The sequence below is a fragment of the Piliocolobus tephrosceles genome, chromosome 3 (genome assembly GCF_002776525.5).
Source record: "Piliocolobus tephrosceles isolate RC106 chromosome 3, ASM277652v3, whole genome shotgun sequence".
In the NCBI taxonomy this organism is placed as follows: domain Eukaryota; kingdom Metazoa; phylum Chordata; class Mammalia; order Primates; family Cercopithecidae; genus Piliocolobus; species Piliocolobus tephrosceles.
The window spans coordinates 21,180,599-21,206,594 of NC_045436.1; the positions used below are offsets into that span (position 1 = coordinate 21,180,599).

The 25,996-nt window shown below is 39.6% G+C and overlaps 1 protein-coding gene across 3 annotated transcripts in view; it reads right to left on the reverse strand.

Moving 5' to 3' along the window:
* PALLD (palladin, cytoskeletal associated protein) overlaps nt 1-21,083 on the reverse strand; it is a 434,025-nt gene extending 412,942 nt beyond the window's left edge. For 2 of the 3 annotated variants that reach the window (XM_023228753.3, XM_023228746.3), the window contains exons 1-3: nt 20,941-21,083; nt 13,862-13,865; nt 5,263-6,245 (exon numbers count right to left, since the gene is read on the reverse strand). In XM_023228753.3, coding sequence (XP_023084521.2) covers nt 5,263-6,170 — 908 coding nt within the window. In that variant the 5' untranslated portion in view covers nt 6,171-6,245; nt 13,862-13,865; nt 20,941-21,083. Of the gene's footprint in view, nt 1-5,262; nt 6,246-13,861; nt 13,866-20,940 lie in introns of those variants that run through there. The other variant, XM_031935301.1, reaches the window with a different exon arrangement.
* Nucleotides 21,084-25,996: the final 4,913 nt, after the last annotated feature.

The following is a 25,996-nucleotide window of genomic DNA, read 5'->3' on the forward strand; positions in this document are numbered from 1 at the left end:
CAAACCAGCCAAAAGATGGGAGATACCACATACTGATACCTTTAGTAAGAAAAGTAAATTGATGGCTTGTTTTACTTGCTGTTGTTTTTGAGGGGACGGAAATTTCTAAGACAGAGTTACATAGATTTGATATGGCTAATCCTCTTGTTTTGGCTTTTGATGATGATCAAAGTCTTGCTGATGTAAACTAATTGGAGGCATTGGATATGCTGTGTTTCGATTATAAAAAGAAATGTATTACTTCTAATTGTATATAGTAAATAAAACTTTACGAGGCTAACAATGATGACCTAGTAGGTATCTTATGATTAGAAATGAGTAATTGTATTTAGACTATTAAAGCACATTGCTGGATTCCACTTTTACTATAAAAGTAGGGTGTTTAAAAGTGGTTTTTTTTGGCATACGTACACATTTACCTTATATTAATAACTTAATATAAAGATGTGTTTGGACTACTTGTAGATAAAATGGGAATGCTTTGTTTTACTTGTAGTTATTTTCTGAAGAATAACTTTATTTGTAGTAATTTGATGGAGAATAACATAGTTTCTCCCCGTGTCCCAGTCCCTGTGTCTTGATCCTGCTGCCATGTTTTCCCATGGTGCATTCCCTGTACGTCAGCCTGGACTTTTCCAATGGCCAATTGCCAAGCTCCTTGGCACCACACTTCACTCACCTCCCCATACGGCTGTCAACTACCCAACACTGAATGTTTCTACGCTAACCTTCCCCACCTTAAAAAAATTTTTTCTATTGATTGACCATTAACTTAATACAAAAAAAGGGAAGGATACCCATGAAGGGCTTTGTTTTCTTTTTCCATATAGAAAGATACTGGAAAATTTCCAGGCTACTATTTTCTCTGAAGATATTTGGAATATGAATTCCAAGCGTAGATTTTTAAAGGTGGCAATTCCACTATCTCCATTTCTGGAGGCTGTCAGTAAGCCATGCATAACTTCTAACACCGCAGTGACAGTGGCTAAGTCTTCTCATTAACAACTGCAGCACAGGATCAAGAGTCCTAAGAGCTGGATTATACTCCAGTCTCCATGACTAATGAATGATTTTTGTATTACTAGTAGTAGCGTATCATTTCACAGTTTTCGATTCCAGTCTCCTTACATTTAAATGGTTTAAAACATACAGTTGATAAAATATTTTTAAAGGTATAAATAGTTTTAAAATAAATAAATAATACCTTTAAAAATAAATACCTTTAAAAATATAAGGCCTCCTTTTTATAATACCAGAGGTAATTTTGAACTAAAATTATTCATAAATTTTTTACCAACTCACAAAAGTCAAGAGTGGAGAAAACAGGGAAAGTGAGTGATGTCAGGGAACGGGTCATTATGCTGTTTGGAAGGAGTATATGAGAATATGGAACATTTGAGCATAAACAGAGAAAAAATGAATTCTCACTTGATTTCATTTAATGTAGTAATTCAAATTGTTAATATAATTTGCATATCATGTGAATACTACCTCAATTGTATATAACTTCCATTTTTATGCATACGGTTTTTTCTATCAGCTCTTTCTCTTGTTGGGATTTTGTTGGATATGTAAGAATAAAGGAGGAAAACATTTTCAGTCCTGTTTGTAGTCATAACTGGTGTTCACACAGTGTGAGAGGGCGAAGTAGCTGTATATGAAGCACAAATGCCTTGTCTTGAAGTGACTGGCCTAGTTTTACCCTGTTGTTTGTGTTACTTCTTCCCTGAGCTGGGGCTACTTTATCCACATTTGTAAGGTTCATCATGCCAGCTTTCCCAAGCAAACAATCTCTATTGTTTAAGCTCCAGCCAGCTGCTTAGTAGCCCAGGCATGTTAACCTAGCAGTTGATTTCCCTAATCGGGACCCAGTTTAGTCACTAAGATTCTGCTCTGTTGTTTTTGTCTTTCTGGAGCTATGGTCCTAACTTTCACTTGCTTAAACTCTTGCAAGGTAAAGGTTTCTCCCCGTGTTCCAGCTCCTGTATCTTGATCCTACTGTCTGCTACCATGTTTTCCTGTGGTGCATTCCCTATAAGTCAGCCTGGACCTTTCCACTGGCCAAGTGCCAAGCTTCTTGGCACCATACCTCACTCACCTCCCAGTACAGCTGCCCACTACCCAACACTGAGGATCGTCTCTGCTCTCACCAACCAGTGTCTCTTGGGCTTCTGCTTATGGCTTGCTTTAGATTCTCCTGACATCCCCTGCCTCTCCACACGTTTGTCAACTGCTTCTATGACCTCAGGAGATGGCTTGCCAATCAATAGGTCTGCCTAAGCTCCAGGTCCTAGGTCCTCTGGACTGACACACTGTGAGCCAGGTTCTAAAATGCCCCATTGCAGGAAATCTTTAATAAAGGTTTTCTTCCTGATAGAAAATTTCCTTCAAAGATTGTCTCATGATTGTCGTATGTCTCATGTGGTCAAAAGAGCTCAATGTTCTTAGGCGTCTGGTACACTTATAAATATGTGGCAAGGAGGATCAAGATCTTTGCAACAGAAATTAAGAAAATTCAATGTGAATCTAAACTCTCCCTCTCAAACGAAAACAAAAACAACCCCCAAAAAACTCTACAGGATACAAACATGACCAGCTAACTTTCAACAATGGAACATTTTATGAGACTTAATTATTCTAGAAGGGTGTAATTTGTCAACTTTGGACTTTCATAGACTTCAGGATAGGAGAAAACTAATTAATAATACTACAGATACTAATGAAATTAAATTTTAGTTCCGCTACCCCCAAAGAGGCAGAAGTGTGAATTTGATGAACCCTAGAATCACCAAATGGTTAAGTGAATTTTAATACAGCCATTATGGTCTGCTCACTTGAATTAATCCTTGAATGCTACATGTACTGCTTTCTGTCATTTTTTAAAAGGTTGTAGTATACTTTAAGGGTTGTTTTGGAAGTAAATGTAGGTAGAACCATATGTAGTTTGAAAACCTGTGGAACTGTTTTGAGTGACATGAGAATGAATGTCTAATGAAAATTATTTGTTTGCAAGATTGGTAGGTTAAAAAATCTAAATAGAATCTGAAACATTCATTTCTATCAAAGGTAAAATGTAAAAAACAAATTATTCATGTATATAAATAATCTACATAAATAACATATATAAATGCAAAATTTAGAATGACATATTTAATTAAATGAACACATTAAAAAGTTTTTTACTGCCCCCTGCTGTCAGTTTCTTAAAGAATTATAGTAAAATTGCTGTAAAGCTGACTCAAGGTGAATTAGTTGAACAGATTGGTCGGGGGGAAAAATTGCCCACCTCTAATCACACCGCTTTTCAGCCAGTAATGCTAATGTTTACTTCATGTGTGTGCACAATGATATCAGATTAAGAAACCAACACTAGCAAAGCTTGTGTTAGTGAGCATAGGATCAGAAATACAGGGAAGTTTGTGATCTGTGAAATGCTATTAATAAGAAAGTACCAGTGTTTCAATTCAATCTTTAGCCAGTGATGTCTACTTTACCATTTTTTCCAAATCAAATAATTTTAACTTTTTTTTTTTTTTGAGACAGAGTCTCGCTGTGTCACCCACGCTGAAGTGGAATACAGTGGTGTGATCTTGGCTCACTGCAACCTCTGCCTCCCAGGTTCAAGTGATTCTTGTGCCTCAGCCTCTTGAGTAGCTGGAATTACAGGCACATGCCACCATGCCCAACTAATTTTTTGTATTTTTAGTAGAGAGGGGGTTTCACCATGTTGGCCAGGCTGGTCTCGAACTCCTGGCCTCAGGTGTTCCACCCACCTCGATCTCCCAAAGTGCTGAAATTACAGGCATAAGCCACTGCGCCCGGCCGTTGATTTAACTTTTTAAATATTTATGTAATTTAGGTAAAGCATTCTGCATGAATAAAAGCAAAACTTCCAAGATAAGTGAATATTCATTATTTTTGTAATAAAATCCTGACTTGTTATGTTATTTTCATTTTGCCGAATACAATTAAGAAATGAGAAATAATGAAGATAATAGGTAACACTAATGCAGCAGTTACTAGCTGCGAGGCACTGCTTTAATTTTCCCCCATGTACTATTTTATTTAATCATAAAACAGAATGATGTAGGTATTATTATACTTCCCATTTCACAGATGAAGAAACTGAGTCACAGAGGGGTAGAGTACCTTGACGAAGGTCCCACAGCTGGGCAATGGAATCATGACCGGAAACCCTGCAGGGGGACTCCAGGGTCTCTTTTCCCTTAACATCTTTGCACAGGGGAAGGTATAATCTCTACAATGAAGTCAGAAGAATGTATAGAAATTCTAATGAACATGGTGGTGTGAGTGCTTGTTAACTCTAAGTGCATACTCCCTTCACTGTTATTTCTTGCTGTCTCCATGCTCTAGTGACCAGAGCCTGTGTAGGAATAACACACAGACCTGGGGAGCTCCTGACTTGGTTTATCTTTCTTTCTTAGGAAAGTTCTGCCTTCCTTGTCTGCATCACATTGAAGGGGTGTGTGTGTGCTTATGTTACTGAATATGTGCCGATTTAGTCCATGCCTGAGACTGGATTATCCATTTGGGGGATAATTTTTGTTTGATTTTTGTTTCTTGTGTATGAGAATTTTTTTTTTTTTCCCCCTAAGCTTTATGTTCGGGGATACACGTGCAGGTTTGTTACATGGGTAAATTACATGTTGCAGGGCTGTGGCATACAGATTATTTTGTCACCCAGGTAATGAGATTAGTACCTGATAGGTAGTTTTTTGATCCTCAGGCTCTTCCTACTCTCCCCCCTCAAGTAGGCCTCGATATTTATTGTTCCCTTTTATGAGTTATTGGGGGCTAATCTGAAGGTAGGCCTCTACACACTTGTGCCTTTCGCTTCTGGATAGCTGCTAGTTTTAGCCATGTTTTCAACCATCTTTAGCAACTCATATTCAAATATACACACACTTTTCACAGTACTTCGAGTAAATCAGTTTCACATCTTAAGTGTGCCTAGTCCATACTAGTTCCACCGTCTTAGAGAACAAACTGCTTCCACTCCTCTCTGCCTGCTCAAGTCCTTTGCCGTCCTTCCATAGCACAGAGGGGGCATGACCACATATATATCCAGCCAGGGACAACTAGCACCACTCGTAGTGGCGATCCTGGGCTGCTGCTGTCCTTGCAAGTACTCTCCCTCAGTCTCCAGAGGGCTAATGACACAGGAAATCTTTCTTCCTCCCATATTAAAGTAACACCAAAGTCAACAAAATCATTTGTTGTGCATAATAAAAAAATTCATACCTGACTCGAGGAGTGGGGTTTCCAGTGACTCTACACTCCAGATAAACTCGGCTCCCTTCTGCTACTTCCTGGCTCCTCAGCTTTTGGATGAATCGAGGTGCAGCTGGGAAGTGGAGGGCACTGTGGGGCTGTGGGTGAGACTTGCGGTTGCGTGGCACTGCCAGGTCCTGGTTGGCCTGGTAGCAATGCCTGGCCCCAGGGGACTTAACCTCTCTTTCTGTCTCCCCTTGGTCTTCCATAGGGCTCTGGCTGGCTGAGGCACTCAGCAGGGCTGACGGCTGAGTTTTAGGAGACAGGTACCCACTGTCTGGTGACGAGGACTCCCCATTTGGGCTTCTGTTTCTTGGCTTTGCAGCTTCTCTAAATATGGATGTCAGCTCCTCAATTAAATTAGCCGCCTTGTCACACAGCTGGCTCTGGGGGCCAGCCTTTCCTTGATGTGGTGTTTTCGGCTTTATGTTTGTGTTGGGAGCTTTTGCACCACGCTTTTCAGCCTTTCGGAGGTTCCGGATGTAGCTGGGCCTGGTGAGCAGGGGTGACATGGCAGGTTTCCTCTTTGAAACAGGTGAAGAAATAATCTTAGTTTGTTCTTCTGCCAGAGGCTGGACAGGTGTTGACCTGTTATCCTGAGGTCTCCCTGAGGTGTGTTCACCCAATTTGGTCTTATGGGAAGGGTTTTCATGGAAGCTTGCAGGGGAAGTATTGAAAATCTGCGAGATCTCCTTTTCCGAGTCAAAATCTTCTGTTTCGGAGTCGGCTATGGCTCTCCGGGCCAGGTCAAGACTCTTGTTGATCTCTTCCTGGCTGAGGAAAGCAGAAAGGCCTGGGAAGAAGTCAGCATTCTTGCTTTCTTCCTGCATGTCTGAGAGGGAGTCATAGAAGGACTCACGGGAGGAGGTCCCTGACATAGTTGAACGGTCTTCATGCACTCTGTGTCTGCTTTCAATAGGAAGACCAGAGGCAACGGCAACTGTTTTCTTATGCTCTGAAAGACAGCATAGAACGTCATTAGTAGCAATGATTTTTCCCCATTTTATCATAGAAGTTCTAAGTCACAAATTGAGAGAAACATTAAAGTGAATGAATATAAGTTTTCTTTATTCTACAAGTTGAAAGAAATATCAAGTATACTTGTGTTCATCATTCTATGATTTTAATACATGCCCTGTGAGTGCTATCAAATATCTCACTAAGCAGTATGAAATCATTCAAAAAGATGATGTGTGCAGTAGGCACTGTTAGTAGGATAGGGCTCACAGCCAGCCCCCCGCCCACCTTACTCAAACTCTAATTTGATTAATGTAATGAGATCAATAGAATGTTGATATTTTTAGTAAATCTGACTCTGATCGTCTAACTCTAAACCACAAAATGCATTTTAAGGATTCCAATTTTCATTTATGTATAGTTTTCAGTGAAATCTTTGAAACTTTATTGTCTCCAGTTGTGTTCATGCATAGTCATTCACTCAACAGTCCAATAGATGGTAGTAATCACTTATTATTACATTTCAGGTGCTAGAAGTACAGCTGTGCTGTATGCCAGGGATGGGCAAACTTTTCTGGGAAGCGCCAGATGGTAGATACTCTTGACTTTGTGAGCTGTCCAGTCTCTGTTATAATTACTCAACTCTGCATGAGCGTGAAACTAGCCATAGGTGATATGGAAATGAATGAGCATGACTGTGTGCCAATAAAACTTTATGGATACTCATATTTGAATTTTATATCATTTTAATGTGTTAAAACTATTATTATTTTGATATTTCATTTTTAAACAACAGCTTTTAAATGAGAAAAACATTCTTAGTTTGCAGGTCATATTAAAAAAAAAGGGGTTGGGATGGATTTGGCTCAGGGGCTGAAGTTTGCTGACCCTTGATCCAGACTTAACAACACAGTCATCATAATCAAGGAGTTAAAAGTCATGGGAGGTAGTAAAGTGGAGAAGACAGAGAAGATATTAAACAAATAATATATTAATAATATAAAATTTTGATAAGACTTTAAAGGAAAGTGAGAAAAACCTAGGGGCTATGAGAGCCTAATCTAATCTTAAAGGGCGTGAGAGAGAACTAGAGGCCTGGCATAGAACACTTACATGGGAATATCAGCAAAATTAAGTAAAAGATGTTCCATTATCTGTAAGCTATTACAGCTTTAAATTCCACTGACATTTTGAACTAAATATTGTGAGGCAATGACTCCTCATTACTCGAAGTGTGCCATTCTTTTGCCATATATTGTTCATAGAATACTGAGAGGGAAGATCTAGAAAACATCAGCAGTGATGTCTGCCACAAGACTGAGTCTAGGAGTGAATAATGGAAGCTTCCTGGATGTGGTGAACCTGGACTTTCTACCTCGGGTCAGTTAGGAGTAAACTTGGTGAGACATTTCCCAGAAATGGTGTGTCTTCAGAGGACTGAATTGAGTTGCTTGTGTAGAAGTATCTTCCCGTCTAAGAAAATCTCTAATTTCAAAAAACATTATGCAAGAGTCGAGGGGGTTGTAGAAATCCACCTCAAGAACCTGCTGCTTCATTGGATGCAGTGAGTCATAGACCTGCTGATTAAACAGGATATTTAATCTGAGATCCTGAAACTCAATATTAACATACCCCATTTTCTTAAGTGGAATACTGTACTTTTGCCTTAGATGTCTTCTTAGAAAGATAGCTACTTTTTTGTGCCTGAATTATTAGATTCCCCATATGCTAGCCCTACTCTATCTACTGAACCATATTTCACACTCTTCTTCAAGTAAATCCTTAGTCCTTCAGAGGATGTCGTCATTCTCCCTGACTTTACCAACCCAGATATCACTCTAATTCCTTTGTCCTGTCTGTGCTGCAGGATTGAAACATTCTGACTGGTCTCCAGTTACTCAGATATGGCTCATATATGGAGAACAATTATAGTCAGTATATTTTTAATACTTGAATATATTTTCTTCATGAGAAACAGGCAATTAAAGTATGATTTTGAAAAGGCAAAGGTATAGTCAACCTGTAAAAATCAAATAACATGTATTTGAGTTTGTATTTAACAATTGAAAAAATCAGTAATATATTACAAGCATTTCCAAGGAGACACTGAAGATGAGACACATGTAGGCAATCAGGAATGCTGAAATGAAGTTGGTCATAGATTTGAAACTGGTTTGGAATCATTTATAAGAGTGGAAATCTATAGCATTTCTACTAGAAAAAATCATTTTTATATCTATGTACCAGTATAATTTGCATTGTTTTTAGATTTTTCCAACTTACAGAGTTGTAAAATTGTAAAGACAATAAAAGGCATAGACCCCTGTGGAATTAGATGACCCTGGAAGGTCCACCAGAGCTAATCCAGCATTCTATTGCAAGGACACCCAGTACCATTTTGTATATTTCAAAACGTTTTATAGTTTGTCCTACCAAGGCAGCCAGGTTTCTCTCAGTAATGAGCTCTGAAGTACAATTGACCCCTCAGTCAGCACACATGGTAGATAACTTTAGGGGAAGCCAGGATCAGGATCAACTCTTACAAGGTGTGGGGAGATGAGCCGTTAGGTAACATGGATCCAGAAGAGACATGAAGGTGGAGAGGGGGAGACTCGGGGGCTGAAAGTATGTTTGTGTACCAAAGGCACAACAGATTATATTTTCATTTATTGCATTTCTTGTAAAATTTATTTCTCTTTGAAAGAAAGCTACTGTGTTATTTACTTATTATTTATTTATTGTGGCCTGAAAGAAATTCAGTTTTTATTTATTTATTGTGGCCTGAAAGAAATTCAGTTGAAATCAGTGCTAAAGGAGATTGAAAAACATTTTGTGTCAACCAAACCTGTGGTAGGCTAAAATCCAAGGAGATAATTGCAACAAAACCTTTGATTCTTGACATGGCTAAATTGTGAAGCCTAAGCTGGGATAGATGTACTACATGGACCAGAATTACCCATTCAGAATGTATTTATGGACTATATACCACATGCCTGGTAGTGTGCTAGGGACCTTGAAAAAGAAAAGGTTTTTGCCCTCATGGAACTTAATACAAATTACAAATAAATAATAACCCTATATAATTGAGTATGTCTTTTTAAAAATTGTATTTTATTTTTTAAATTGACAAATAATAATTGTACATAATTATGGGGTACCTAGTGATGTTTCAGTACATATCATGTATAGTGATCAGATCAGGGTAGCTAGCATATTCATCTCTAACATTTATGATTTCTTTGTGTTGGGAACATTGAACATTTTCCTTCTAGCCATTTGAAACTATAGAGTATGTTATTGTTAGCTATAGTCATCTTGCAGTGGTATAGAACCACAGAGTGCTGTGATAGCACCTAGAAGCAACAGCAAGGTCAGGAACAGGAAACTTTTATGAAAGAGAAAGCTGAAAGAATGATGTGTGAGGGATGAGGAAGAGCAGGGAGGTGAAGAGGGTACTGGCAGAAATGTATTCTAAGACTTGGATCCCAGAGAGCACATGACAGACTCAGGTAACTCCGCTAAGCATTTCAGCTAAACAGAGATCTATCTGGAAATGGGGAAATAACTAGAGGTAAGGCTAGAAAGCAGGAGTTAGGGCAGAGAGAGCCTGGAGCCATGCAAAGAGCTTGCATTTTATGTTGTGGGTAGTCAGTAGGCAAGGTAGAGTGTTAAGTCCGTGAGAGATGTCACCGGACTTACATTTTTGAGAGATAACTGATTGCAGCCTGGATGGGGGACAGAGGTAGGTGAAGAGGAAGACAAGACTGACAGTAGGGCGGTCCATGAGAAGGCTTGTGCAGTAATCCAGGGAGTGAGCACATTTATCAGGGTTTCACGTTTGGTTGCCATCATCTGGACGTCTTCATTTTGGAAAATTCCTCATGTTCTGAGGCTCAGTGAGAAACTGAGCTCACTTGTAATGGGATGTGAAATCTCCAAGTATTTTCTTTCCCAGCCCCTTGGAGACTGGACACAAGTCTTGGCACTTGGCCTAGACAGCAATTAGATGTGTTCATCTTGGACTCTGAAGTGAGAGCTGGTGATTCAGAGGAGCAGTGGGTCCAGGGTCCGTAAGATAGATGATAGAAAGGAAAGAACTTGGTAATTGATTAAAGGCAGAGGCAATGTAGAGGCAGGATTACAGGTTTCTCACCTCAACAGCCAGATGACGGTACCATTAACTTACATGCTACAAGTGGAGGAACAAGTTTTTTTTTTTTTTTTTTTTGAGACGGAATCTCACTCTGTCGCCCAGGCTGGAGTGCAGTGACCGGATCTCAGCTCACTGCAAGCTCCACCTCCTGGGTTTATGCCTTTCTCCTGCCTCAGCCTCCCGAGTAGCTGGGACTACAGGCACCCGCCACCTCGCCCGGCTAGTTTTTTGTATTTTTTAGTAGAGACAGGGTTTCACCGTGTTAGCCAGGATGGTCTCGATCTCCTGACCTCATGATCCGCCCGTCTTGGCCTTCCAAAGTACTGGGATTACAGGCTTGAGCCACCGCGCCCGGCCAAGTTTTTTTTTTTTTCAAGCTTGATTTTGATTTGAGCCTTTTGCAGTTGAGGGACCTTTGGTAACTCTGGTGTTGATGTCTAGGTGATTTGAGATGCTGATCTAGAGCCCAGGAGAAGGAAGAGCAGAGCCGGATTGGGGATTATTAGCCTATGGGTGGCACTTTAAGACATGGGAATGCATAAGGTTATCGAGGAAAAAAGGAGAAGATAGAATCCTTCAAAGAATCAAAGGGAAGCAAGGAGAGCTAGATGTCATGGGAGCTGGGAGAGAAAATATCTCAGGATGCAGTACATGTCCTTTTGATTTTAGCAACTTGGGAATATTTAGCACCATCGCAACAGCACTTTCAGTGTACGCAACAGAAATGTAAGCCAGGTTGCTATATGGAAGGAAAGGAAAGAAGAAGGAAAGAAAGAAAATATTACAGGTGTGGTGGATTGTTTTGAAAAGATCATAGAAAGAAGGAGAGATAGAAGGTAGTAGTTGGACAAAGTATAGACTCCGGTGAGGTTTGTTGTACATTTTTAGGATAGAGCACTACAACATGTTTTACACAAAGCGAATTAGGCAGTAAGAAGAGAGAGAAGCTGACAATAAATGTAGGAAAGTGGGATGATTTATAGGTCGGCTCTCAAAAGATGTAGGAAGAAATGAGTTATTGTAGGACAAATGGAGTATGAGGTCTTCAGCTTCCAGTAGGAAGGGGGCAGTTCTTTCATTGTTAAAGGAGAGAAGTAATAAAGGGTGAGTGTGACTTGGGGTGGGGCGCTGGGGGTTGGGAGTGGAGGGCGGTAAGAGAGAGAGAGAGAAAGAGAAAGATGAGATTCTCTGCCAAAATTTGTAATAGAAAGGAGAGTTCCCATACTGAGACTCGTGTGCATTGGAAGTTTATGAGGACAGAAGATGATTTGAAATAGCTGTTGTAGAAAAAGGGAGAAAGAAGTTTCCTAAGAAGGATTTATGGGCAGAGGTGAGGGCCTGGTTGAAGTTAGATGTGATGTATTTTTTTTTTTTTGAGGCGGAGTCTCGCTCCGTCGCCCAGGCTGGAGTGCAGTGGCCGGATCTCAGCTCACTGCAAGCTCCGCCTCCCGGATTTACGCCATTCTCCTGCCTCAGCCTCCGGAGTAGCTGGGACTACAGGCGCCCGCCACCTCGCCCGGCTAGTTTTTGTATTTTTTTTTTTTTAGTAGAGACGGGGTTTCACCATGTTAGCCGTATTTATAGTGTCATTACTCTGTGTGATTGTGCGATTCTCTCCACCAGAGCTCAGCCATCCAAGTAAAGCCATCCAGCAGAGATAGATGATCCCGGTTTGACATGCAGGTAAAATGGGAGGGAAGTGAGCAAGGCCATTGAAAATATGGTCAAGGAAAAGGTGACCTTTGACATATATGCTGGGTTGGAATTCATGGGTAGGAGTTTGAATGTAGAGATTGTCTTTTGTTTTCTTGAACCAATGTCAGAATTGAGTAGTTGCAACAGAGACTGTATGGCACATGAAGCCTAAAATATTTACCTGCACTTTCACAGAAAAAAATTGCCAAGCCCTTCTACAGAACATTAGCTGCCTGATGAATTCATATGATATATATAAAGGCTATTAATAATCACAATGATTGATAATGATGATGACTAATAATGGACTGCTTACCCTGAGGTGGGCATTGTGCCCAGAGTCATCATGTAGATTATTTCATTTAAAATCCTCACCGCAGCCTCTGGTTTAGAAAGAAGGAAATAGAGGCAGAAAATCTGAGTGGGAGAACCAAGGTTTAAGCTCAGGGAATAACTCCAGAGCTTATGTTCTATGTACTTTACCATCTTACCATTGTAGTTTTCATAATTGAGAATCCTAAGCAATGTATCAGACTAACAAAACTGTGGGTCAGAAATCAGAGTTCTACTATTAATTCAATTGTATTTTAGTTCCAAATAAACATAATACGATACATTTTAAAACTTCACAAGACGCATTATATGAAAAAACTTAAAGCAAACTTCTGAATGATGAAAACACTTTCAATTCTTAAAGAGAGTGTTTGCTGGAGGCAGAATATCTCACCTGCTTATTAACTCATATTTTGGTTTTAAAGAGGCGCCGTCTGACAGGATCCAGTGGTCAGGATTAGGTGTAGCTTTAAAACTGCTTGCACATTGAAAAAGAAAATCATAGTTCTATGGCATATCTGGTTCACGCTTAATTTGCAACCCAGTTATTGCTGTGGGAACATGCACGTGGGCTAGGGAAAATGCTCATTCAAGGAGGATGAACAACGGCGGTTTCCAAGTGGGCCAAGTTCACTGGAAAATTGTGCTTCAGAGATTTCCATGTCAGTCAGCACTCCAAAGTGAAAAGGTCAAAATCAAAAGGAATGTAACACAACCACAAATATCTCCATCATTTGCCTGAGATTTCATGTTTTCTGTCATACAGTGCTCTTGGTAATTCTATGCTGGTGTGATAGACACAGAAGATGAAATAGACTAAAATGCCCCACTAATACTGCTGTTAATGAGTGAAGAGGAAATGAGGTACACACCAAAGCCATTAAAGTGTTTCCACTCTAGTAAGTAGCATTGAAAGATTTTGAAATTTTGAGGAATAAAGGATTCTTTGGCATCTTTAAATTGTCCCGTCCCCTGCCTCCTCCCTTTTCTCGGAAAGAATCTGAATTTCCTAGAAATTCTTCTACTGCTTCTTTTTCTCATCCTTGTCTTATCCATCACCTGCAGTATTAGCAGTTTAGCTTAATTGTCATTTTTCCTAAAACACTCATTAGCCACAGCTATTCTTTCTTTCTTTTTTTTTTTTTGAGATGGAGTCTTTCGCTTTGTCACCCAGGCTGGAGTGCAATGATGTGACCTCGACTGACTGCAACATCCACCTCCCAGGTTCAGGGGATTCTCCTGCCTCCCAAGTAGCTGAGATTACCAGGCGCCTGCCACCATGCCCAGCTAATTTTTGTGTTTTTAGTAGAGATGTGGTTTTACCATATTGGCCAGGCTGGTCTTGAACTCCTGACCTTGTGATCTGCCTGCCTCAGCCTCCCAAAGTGCTGGGATTACAAGTATGAACTACTGTGCCCGGCCAACCACAACTGTTCTTTAATTTGCTTGAAGTTGCATAGCTCTGCTGCGTTCTTCACCATGGAAGAAATGACTCCTCCTTGGCCTTGCCCATCTTATAGTCATGCTTCCTTTCTTCTACTTCCCTTTCCCGGAATAGTAAGTTGAACATGAAATCAATGGAGCAACTGCTTAGTTGTGCAAGAGAAGCTTCAAGGAGGACAAATATGAGCCAGGCATAGTTATTCTCCTTAAATGATCTTACAATCCAGGAGGAGGGATTAGACAAGAGTAAAAAATAACTCAGTTACAAGGAGGAGCGTGATAATTGCTATTAAAATAGTTTCAACAAATTGCAGTAAGGGATAAAAATGGTAAGAGAGATCATAGTTACAAACTGGGTCACGTCCCTCTTTTGGTTTTTATTTTTTTCCTATGATGCTCCCTGGCTGATGAGAAAAGCTCCAAAGCACGATGTGCAGGTTAAACGTGCCCATGGACAGTCTGAGCTGATGGAAGTTCTCCAGCCTCACCCTCCATCATCACTGACATACATGCACTCAGGCCTCCCTGGCCCACTCACCATTCCTCAGACATTTCAGGTTCTTTCTGGTCTTCACAACGTTGCACTTGGTGCTCCTTTTGCTTAAAATGTGCTTCCTTTCTCTTTTTCTTTTCTTTTCTTTGTTTTTTTTTTTTTTTTTGAGACAGAGTCTCGCTCTGTCGCCCAGGCTGGAGTGCGGTGGCACAATCTCGGCTTGCTAGCTCCACCTCCCGGGTTCATGCCATTCTCCTGCCTCAGCCTCCCGAGTAGCTGGGACTACAGGTGCCCGCCTCCACGCCTGGCTACTTTTTGTATTTTTAGTAGAGACGGGGTTTCACCGTGTTAGCCAGGATGTTCTCAATCTCCTGACCTTGTGATCTGCCTGCCTCAGCCTCCCAAAGTGCTGGGATTACAGGCGTGAGCCACTGCGTCTGGCCCTCTTTCTGTTTTTCAACCTCCAGTTCATCCTTGAAAACTTTCTTAAATTTTACCACTTTTTGGTACTTTCTAACGATTCCCCAGTCAACATAGTTTGCTGCTTCTTCCATGCATGTCGCTTCGCATTGCGTTTCTCATAGCAGTCATTATATTAAATTACACGTATTTATTTAGAGAATGCTTTCTTCATTCAACTGTGAGCCCCATGGAAGCAGGAGCTGTGACTGGCGTCTTTGTATGGCAAATGCTTAGCACACTGTCTAGGTTACGGCAGATGATGGAGAAAAGCTAAGAAATACCGGGTGTTTGAAATGTGGTTTGAACCCTGGATAGGATTTGACAGACACATGAACAAAGCCATGAGGCAGGAAATGTTCTGATGTCTGATTTGCTTTCACCTTCCCAGAACCTGCTGCGGCATTTCTCTGGGACATGCTCTCTTCAGCTAAACGTTATTCTGCTCTTTGGAGTGAGGGTCTCATTCTGTTGTCTCCTGGCGTGGACTGAAATGGCATGATCATAGCTCACTGTAGCCTTGAATTCCTGTGCTCACGGGATCCTCCTGCCTCATTCTCCTGAGTAGCTAGAACTACGGGCGTGCATCATCAGGCCTGGCTAAATTGTAAAATATATTTTTGTAGAAACGAGGTCTCCCTTTTTTGCACATGCTGGTCTCAAACTCCTGGACTCAAGGCATCCTCCTGCTTTGGCCTCCCGAAGTTCTGGGATTACAGATGTGAGCCCCTGAGTGCAACTAAATGTTATTCTGCTTTTAAACTAGGTTTTTCCTCAATTTTATCAACTGTTACTTGTGCCCCAGGCTCTATTTTCTGGTAAGAACTTGATAGAGTAATCAGTGCTAAATGTTAGTGTATACCTACAACACATAACTGTGTCTACATATAAAATACACTTTACCGGCTCATTTCGCTAATACGAAATCAGTCATAGGTCAGACATTGTGTTAAAAAAAAAAGGTATCTATAAAGACATGGATGTTAATGTTTCTCATTATCCTTGAAGACAGTTTCTTATGAAAAAATTTGGAACTAGAAAAGCATTTATTCTATTTTCTGGCAATTCTATTAGACAAAGAATTCTGTAAACTTCGATGACGCTTTCACATGGATACTAGCAAGCTCAGGGTTAAATTTTCCGTCATAGAAATTCAGATGTTTTTAGCTAAAAAAACTTTTTTTGCTTACTTTTCTCATTGTTTTATTCAGTCAGCATTTATTTATTGAGTGCCTGCTATATGCTAGGCACCTCTTTTATAGGCCAGGGACATAGCTGGGAAGAAGATAGATTCTCTGTCCTAGGAGGTAAAGATTCTAAGAAGAGAAAGGACAAAGGTAGTAAATTGAGAAAACATTTCAAGTTCAAAGCTTTTTGTACTTGGTTTGATCTTCTATATTTTCTTAATTGATTTTGGGCAATTGTACTATGCTTTTATTGCATACAGCTTCAGACTAGCTTTGAAAGTTGTTAGGGTGCAAAAATATAAGGTAAAATGAAATGCACATTCGCATGTTAATTTCACACCTACAGACCACTGCTGTTTTGGGGGGCACACCCTTGGCGGGGAAGGTGGTGAAAGTCACAAGAGGAGAACGTGTTCAGGTCAATGGTCCTTTAGGTTCCTTCAGAGTGTACCATGGGGGCACTGCTGTGTCACCTCATGGCACTCTGAAGGGAAATTCTCCCAGGTGAATTTTGACATTTATGCATAATGCCAGACTCTTCATCTTAAGCAAACATTTAGTGAAGCAAAGGTTTGGGAGGGTTGGCAAGTATTGTGAGTCATTACAGAATGCTATCCACCTTGAATTGTCAACAGGCAGCTTATATCCTTATAAGCATCTTGGCTTATCCTAAGCAAATATTGCTTTCAGATGTAAATGTCCATGGTGACCTATTTTGTTAACCCCCTGGGCATATCTCCTTCTCCTCTTTTTTTTTTTTTTTTTTTTTAAATTTTGGAGATAGGGTCTCATTCTGTTGCCCAGGCTATAATAATGCAGTGGTGTGATCATAGCTCACTGCATCCTTGACCTCGTGGGCTCAAAGGACCCTTTTGCTTTAGCTTCCCAAGTAGTTGGGACTACAGGTGCATGTCACCAAGTCCTGCTAATTCTCTTTTATTTTTTGTAGAGACAGGGTCTCCCTTCATTGCCCAGGCTTGTCTTCAACTCTTGGCCTCAAGCAATCCTCCTGCCTCAGGCTCCTGAGTTGCTGGGATTACAGGCACAAGCCAAGAGGCCTGGCTATTTCATTCTTTCTTAAGGAATTTTATGTCACTTAATTGATAGATTACTTCTAATTGTAATTTTATGGTTTGCAACTTCTCCCTAAGTTAGTGTCATCTGAATTCTGTTAGATTCATGTTATACTATAAAATATAGAACATATAAATAAGTTTTCATTGCTATGTATATTACACATTTGACATAAGTAATTTTATGAATCTTATCTTGGCATGACTATCTTAATATTTGGGAAAACATTTATTTTTTAGTTCCTGAATATGTACTATAGGCATAAATGTATATGGTTCACATTCATATATGAATATACAAATGATAGAAAAGATAAGATAGACAAATTTAAAAATTATGACTACCATTTACCTTTAAAGTTGCTGACTTTTGGGGATAGATTACCTGAAAGCCAGCTCTATGATATTTGGGAGAATCCTCTCTGTTGTCATTTAAGAAATATTTATAGGGGGCTGGGCATGGTGGCTCAGGCCTGCACTCTCAGCACTTTTGGAGACTGAGGCAGGAAGATTGCTTGAGCCCAGGAGTTCAGTACCAGCCTGGGCAACATAGTGAGACTTCATCTCTACAAAAATACAGAAAAAACCCCCAAAAATTAGCTGAGTGCGGTGATGTGTGCCTGTAGCCTCAGCTACTCCAGAGGCTGAGGTGGGAGGATTGTTTGAATCCAAGAGTTCTAGGCTGCGGTGAGCTATGATCAGGTCACTGCATTCCAGCTTGGGCAACAGAGTGAGACCCTGACTGAAAAAACAAACAAGACTCCTGGGATCACCCCCTGGCATGTTCACCCCCTGGCATGATCCCCATGAATCAAGGCACTATTGACTGTTGAAATGGAAATGGGTTTCTTTGACATGGAGGGACTTGGGGAAGACAAGGAATATACATGAGAAAGAACAGAGTCCAGTAGAAAGAATTCACTGACAAACAATGCAAGTTGTTCCTACAGAACAGCTTGGGAGTTACCTGCTTTCAAAAGTGCACAATTTGATCTTCAGAGCAATCCATGGAGTAGATGTTATTTTTCTATTTTATGTTTTGTATTACCCACAACTGCAGCAGAAAAAGGTTTAATTATTTGTCCCAACCAGAGCCATCAGAAAGTGGCAGACTCAGGGTGGAAGCCTGCGTTTAACTGCAGTTTTCTTTTCTTCTTGGGGATATTATAGGAAATTACTTTAAGAATTTAGATAAGGGGAAATCTTTTGAAGTCTGTTCGTGAAATACTTTTAGAGTCGATGAAGAACTGCTACAATTTTGAAAGAAAAAGTTCGATGTTAGAAAAACGCTGACAGACAGTAAGGATCACTTAATACCATGTACCACGTTCAGCAGATTCTTTAGAGAGTCCAGGTGGAATAGCTAAATTCCGTCATTTAAAAATGTATATATAGAAAGGAATAAATATATGAAAATGGTTGGAATAACATACACCACCAATCAACACTGACTACCTCTGTGGGGAGATTTAGGCAGGGGTAAGAGTTGAAAGGTGGGACATTTAGGGGGATCTTTTGTTGCTTACTTTGTAATTTTTGAAAAAAAGTTATAAGTGATTTTTAATTTTAGGTTTAGCAGTTTTATTTATTTTCATATATAAGCAATTACTAAAAAAGTAATGCAAACTATTGATACAAAGATTTGATATTGAAATATCTTTTAATAAAACCTAAACTATGAAAAACAAAGTTAGAAAGGCTTTAACACTTTATTTTCGTGCTTCAGAATCATAGGCAACCCCTAGACTAAATCAACTCCCTCCCTCCCTCCCTCCCTTCTCCCTCCATCCCTCCTTCCTTCTTCCCTGTCTGCCTCCTTCCCTCCCTCCCTCCCTTCTCCCTTCCTTCTTCCCTCCCTCCCTCCCTTCTCCCTTCCTTCTTCCCTGTCTCCCTCTTGCTACAAAGGGTCCTTTAGGGTGAAAGTCAAACATGAAAAATTTATGAAATTTTATATTTGATGCAGAAAATGTACTGCAATTTTATAATTTATTAATAAATACACATGGATTATTTTCCTTTCTAATTATTAAATATCATTGCAGGAAGATACATTTATCCTACAGTTTTAAATATCTCTTTAAACAGCATATTTAATCTCAATTTCAAGGACATAATCTAATAGCTCATTTAATGCCAAAACAGCCAAATAAGATACTTTACAGAGTTTTTGAAGTTATCCCATATCCTCTTCATCTTATCAACTTTATTCACCATACTGAGTCCATTGCAAATATTTAGATTTTACTTCTGAATTATCCATTTCCACTACCATTATCCAATTCAGGGCTTTATTCTTCTCACTTAAATTCAAAACCTGTTTACCAAATTTGCTTCTATATTCTCTAATATGATTTAACAGTTAGAAATTTCAGTTGAAGATGTTTTGTTCAATCTTTGTTTTCTTTGCTGTAATTTCACCAGGACACAGTCATTAACTCTAGACGGCCTGAATTTCTAACTGGAGCTCAGTCATTGCAATACCCTTTGACAGCCTCCACACACATATTGTTTAAGAAGTGGAGCTCTTGTCTGGGCCTTGCAGATTTCACTTGGTATCTCTTAAAGAACTTGTCAGATTTATTTTTAAACCTGAATAATGAGTGCCATCTACATTTTTAAAAAAATGAGGTAAGGAGGTCAAAGTGATGGTATATGTCTAGTGCAATCCAGATCCTCGTTCTATTGTGAAATATGCTATAAGGCAAGTTTTAATATTCAACTCTAGCAATAACACAGAAACCCAGAGGAAGAGCTGACACAGAACCCCTGGGATACAGACCCTAATCCATACCAGATTCTAGGATGCCGGAGGACTAATTTGTATTCTAGGAATGTGTAATCATGTATTTACAGGGCAGTTAGTGGCCAGATAAACCTCACTGGCCTTCTCTACTGTTAGCTATAACTTGTCAAAAAGACTTTGATTTTTAAAATCTGAATAATTGAGGAGAGTATTCAAGTTCTTTCTGTGAGAAAAAAAGATTGGAAGGCATCTTTATCATGCAATGAGGATTTAATTTCTGCATATATGTGACTGAATAGATTTTGAATAGTTTTATATTGCCAAGAAATGGGCTTTATATGTCACCACATTATTCATACTAGAAGGCAATTAGTATTTTTAGCAAATGTTAATAAGTAATATGAGCCTGAAATCATTTTATGTCAACCTCCTGTATTGAATTCAAGACAATTTCATGTGCAACTTAAAGCAACATGATTAAAATTATACTGTAATGTTTAAATTTGACTGGACTCCAGACCCTGCACTGTGGTTTCCCTTAGTAAGCGTTATCTTATTAAAAGTATGTAAATTTTATGCATGAATATAATTTAAAATACCTAATGTTACTATCCCAACTCCTTATGTCCAGTGAGTTACTTTTAGAATCTTTTGAAAGTGTAATTAACAATTTATAATGGACTAAAATCTAAAGTCTATCACTTTAAGCCATCATTATGTATTTAGCTTAAATATGGGTGAGGGTCTAGTAAACTGCATTTTCCTTTTCTGTAAAACATAACACGTACACAATCTTGACAAAAGCTGGCTCCATAAATACATTAAATCCTTTTGGAATTGATAGCACCAACTTAGCATGCTTAAGCTTATAACAGAAAGTATAATTCTCTGACAGCAAAGGCAGAGATAAAGTGGGCAGGCAAATCTTATGTATTATGTGTTTTTGGCAAAACCATAACATTCTCATTACTTTTCCTCTCCAAGCAAAAGAATAATTAAGATATCTTCTAAATATATCATGTTTTCAGAAAAACTTTTATATTTTTATTTTTTTTTTTAAGTTCTTAAAATGTTGCTCTACTAGTTAGTATATTAAGATACACCTTACAGACCTTTTCAGTGCTTGGTCAGTTTGAAGACTCCAGAGAGGTGATGAATTTCAGATGAGCATTTCTTCTTTTCTGGGAGAATGGAGGTTGTGGCCTTGCCTGTTCATTAAAGACTGCCTGGTCCGTAGTCACTCTGAGGCAACTGTGGCCTCAGACTCTCATCTGTCCTCTTACTCCACTCAGCTATATTTGGTAACTGAGCTCATGTTTCAGCAGAGTGCCATGATCAGGAATTCCAGCAGCAGGCTGGGAAGCACCCCCAGGACTGAGGGCTGGGTTCTTAGAAATAAAACCACTTAACATAGAAGGAATGACATTTATGGATCTGATAAACATAGGATTTAAACACATTCTTCTGTACTTTGGACTTGTAGCTGGAAATCACCACCTGCCCCGTTAACATGTTCTTAATCAATTTAAAGTACAGTATGTGACTCCAAGTAGAAAAAGTGATAATCCAAATGGAAGCTCTTCTTACTGTGATCTTCTGCTCTGTGCATTTAAATTTTGGTCATGTGCTAGATTATCCTAAAATAGTAAATTCAGTAACTGAAAATTTAGCCACCTGGCAAATTGAGTGGAAAGTCCCATTGTTCTCTTACTTCATATTGCTAATTAAAAATTGATACATGACTATGGTATGTATTAAAAGCCTTGTCTATAATAGTATTAAATAAGTGTGAACACACAGGGACTGGTCTTATCCACGTTGCAACATTGAGTTCTTAGCTCAATGCCTAGGACATCACGAGCATCTAGTAAATATTAGTCAAAGAAATAAATAAATGTTGAATGAATAATATTCAGGAAAAGTATCAACCCTCTTACAGTTGCAAAAAATGTTTCACAATCATTTAATATTTTGATCTTTCAAATGACAAGTAGAGATAGCAAGAGTTTAATATTTTGATCTTTCAAATAACAAACACAGATAGCAAGAATAGAAAGCTTTTCAGTTTAAAGGTCAGATAGCAGAGTCAAATACAAGGGGGCAAAAAGAGCAACACAGAAGCTCCCAGTTAACTTGGAAATGGAGTGCTGAGTCTTCCTTTGTCTGGATAACACCATCACATTTGATTTAGTTTAGTATCTAAAGATATTTTTTTTTCTGATGGTAGAAACTTTGTGAAGTATTTTCTTTATAGGAAATTGCATTTTATTTTCTTTATAGGCAAAGCTGGTCCTTTATAAATGGTGCTTTCTAGAACTGGATACTTCTGTGGGTCATTTCATCTATTATATTAATTAAGAAGCGATTTTAAAATTTGTGCTTACGAGAGAAATACAAGTCTCGTTGATTGTCTTAGTTTGTGCCATTACAACAAAATGCCACAGACTGGGTAATTTACAAAGAGCAGAAATTTATTTCTCGTAGCTCTGGAGGCTGGGAAGTCTAAGATCAAGGTGCCAGCAGGTTTATTGTCTGGTGAAGTTCCCATCTCTGCTTCCACAGTGATGCCTTGAGCACTGTGTCCTCACATGGCAGAAGGTAGAAGGGCAAGAGGGGGTCAAACGTCCTCCGTCAAGCCCTAAGGACATCAAATCCCATTCATGAGGAGTCCTCCTGAATCACCTTCTAAAGGTTACACTTCCCGGCACTGTTGTATAGGGGATTAGTAGTTAACATAAATTTTAAAGGGGACAAAAACCTTCAAACCATAGCCTTGATTAAACACATGTTTATATCTGCTTTTTCCTAAAGCCACGAGATAATTGTAAAAAACTGAAAAGGGCAGAAATTGGGAGGGAAGACAATAGAAGATATCAGAAGTGAACAAAACTATTGGAAAGAGATAAATGTAAGTGTGCATGTAACTAAATTACAAAACTTCGATGCCTGCAGGAGGAGATGCAGAAAAGAAGCAAGTGATTCACCCCATGGAGTCTCAGAAAGGCTTGGGAATTGGAAGCAGTGAACCTGTCTTTAGAAATAATTTTAGTTGGCAACTCTGATTTTTGCCTCTGCCTTCTGGTGAACTGTGAGTCTCATGGTGAATTCCAGAGGCAATCATATTGGACTCCTGACCAGATGAGGCCTCTCCCACATTTCTTTGAATTGCTTGGTTCCTAAATCCTGGTACAACACCAGCAAAGTGATGAAGCCATAAGAAGAAAAAAGAAAAAAAAAACCGCTTGTGGTCCTGAGAGAGGCTTCAAAGCCAGGTATGATTTTAGTCAAAAGGACAGAGAAATGTGACCTTTTTGTGTATGTATTGCAAACAGTGCAGCAAACCCAGCTTGTTTTAAAAATCTTTGAAGAATTTGAGAAACAGAAGTTCTTTTCCTTAGAAAATTGGCATCAAAAAAATTTGAGAAAGTTGACCAACACTCTTAAGTTAGTATAGCAAGGTCCAATTGATATTAAGGATGAGATTAGCGTGTGGACAGTAGTATCATTTCTCATGCACTTTCATATTTCCCACCAGAGCCCGTTTCTGCGTGCACCAACGTTGGGAAAGGTGGTCTGTGGCTCCTTCATGGGGCTCCAGTTCAGCTTTCAAATGATTACTTCTTCTTATAGAAATTTCTGCTCTTTTGAAGCACTTACATTTGCATCAATCATCCTCCATCCCACTTTTTAAAATTAAGACTTTGGATCTAGTTGGGCTGTTGGTTCTCTTCTTCACTCCACACCCTGCCATTATTCTGGGTGACTCAGCACCCATTTGTCTATTCTATACCTTGGCATATTGGTTTTGGACCTGCTTTTCTCTATGAATCTTCATCTCCGTTCCTCTTATAGATCACACAAACAGACCTCCTCCACCTCCAAAATCAGGTATAACTTATCTACTGCTTCATAACAAATTACTGCAAAAATTAATGTCTTAATACATATTTGTTATTTCACAGTTTCTATGTGTCAAGAATCCATTAGTCTTAGCTGGGTAATTCCAGATCAGGGTATCATGAGATTGTACTGGAGATGTTGTCCCAGCTTCTTTCAGGTGGAAGCATGGCTGGGGCTGGAAAATCTGCTTCCAAGACAGCTCACTCACATGCCTGGAAAGTTAGTCCTGTTACTGGCTGGACCCCTGTTGACTTCTCTGTGTCACTGCCCGAGTTTTCTCACTTCCTGGCAGCTGGATTCTGCCAGGATGTCTTTTTTTTTTTTTTTTTTTTTTTTGAGGTGGAGTTTTGCTCTTGTTGCCCAGGCTGGAGTGCAGTGGCATGATCTCGGCTCATGCAACCTGCGCCTCCTGGGTTCAAGCGATTCTCCTGCCTCAGCCTCCTGAGTAGCTGGGTTTACAGGCGCCCGCCCCACGCCTGGCTAAGTTTTCGTATTTTTGGTAGAGATGGGGTTTCATCCAGGCTGGTCTCAAACTCCTGACCTCAGACGATTCACCCACCTCGGTCTCCCAAAGTGTTGGGATTACAGGTGTGAGCCACAGCACCCGGCTCCATGATGTCTTTTTTTTTTTTTTTTTTTTTTTTTTAGGGGGTGTGTCTTGCTGGGCCGCCCAGGCTGGAGTGCAGTGGCATGATCTCGGCTCACTGCAAGCTCCGCCTCCCGGGTTCACGCCATTCTCCTGCCTCAGCCTCCCAGTAGCTGGGACTACAGGCGCCCGCCACCTCGCCCGGCTAGTTTTTTGTATTTTTAGTAGAGACAGGGTTTCACCATGTTAGCCAGGATGGTCTCGATCTCCTGACCTCGTGATCCACCCGCCTCGGCCTCCCAACATGATGTCTTTTATGATCCAGCCTTGCAGGTCATATTTCATCTTTTCTGCAGTATCCTTTAGTTATACAAACTGGCAGTATCCACTGGGGGAGGAGACTGCACAGAGGCGTAAGAACCAGTTGGCAAGACAATGCATTTGTGGTCATCTTGGCAGTTGGCTACCACACCTCTATTCCCTTTAACCTATCAGTCCTACAGTCACATTGGGGCATGCTCTGTTTTCAAAATCACACATTCAAACATGTTATTTGACTGTAAACTTTCTTCCTCTAGCTCTCTCATACACTGATTTTTCTTCTTCACCAGATTTTCCAGGCTGTAGATCACTCTGTTTTGAGATTTATCTATCAGTGTGCCTCCCAGGTTCAGGTCAGTCAGGGAAACTGGTTTACAAACTTTGTTTTAGTAGATACTGTCGGGCAGCCAATAGAGAAAGTAAAGGTATTCTAAGTTTCCTTGATGAAAGGGGTGTGCAAAGAAATGCTGCAGACTTGCTCATTTATCCCCCTTTGATGTTTTCTTTCTCTTATGATCCAGGAAGTTTGAAAATCCTAAGTGTCAAGAAACAAGTCTACTTACTCCCTTTTCACTTTTATTCCTCTCTTTATTCCTGGCATCAACCATCAGGAAACAAGGATCACGGAGCATGTGAGAAAATGGTAACTGAGAAGTCTGATCAAAGAACACACTAAAATTGGAGGCATGAAACACTTGCAGAATTGTCCTAATGGTCCATCTGGTGATCCTGGGAACAAGTGTCTTTCGAAGCCATGACCAGTCTTTCTACTTTTTCCTCATAGTTTGTATCTGGCTTGCGTCCATGTCGCAGAATCAGGTATGGCCCCAAAGACTTGTCTGATTAAACTGGTATATCTATCTGTACATAGCAGTGAACTCCACATTTGTCCCTCATGAGCTTGATTTTATGAAATGTGGTTAAATCTGCTGCATAAATGTAGCCTGAGCCTGTGGGTGGTCTTTTGGTCAAATGTTTCTGCTACTTGGGATGTTTGCTAACTGGTGCATATGCACAAAAGTGAGAGAAACATAATCTTACGATGATAGGTAATAGAAGTAGAATTGAAATAGTCTGAAAACAAAATCTATGTCTATATACAAGTATTGGGGTACAGTTAGATATTATGATCCTTAGAAATAATCTCATTTTCTATCTGCCTTATAAGGTTCCAAATGTAGAGAAAGTATTATTTATTGTGAAAAAGTCAGTAAAATTAATTTCAAAAGCAGATTTTATTGAATTTAAGCAAATAAAATAAGTCTTGGAATTTACAATGAATGACATCATTATATCCTTCTATTATTCCTTTATCATTGTGTCATTATTCAGTAATATAAAATTGAATGAAGAGAGATGAT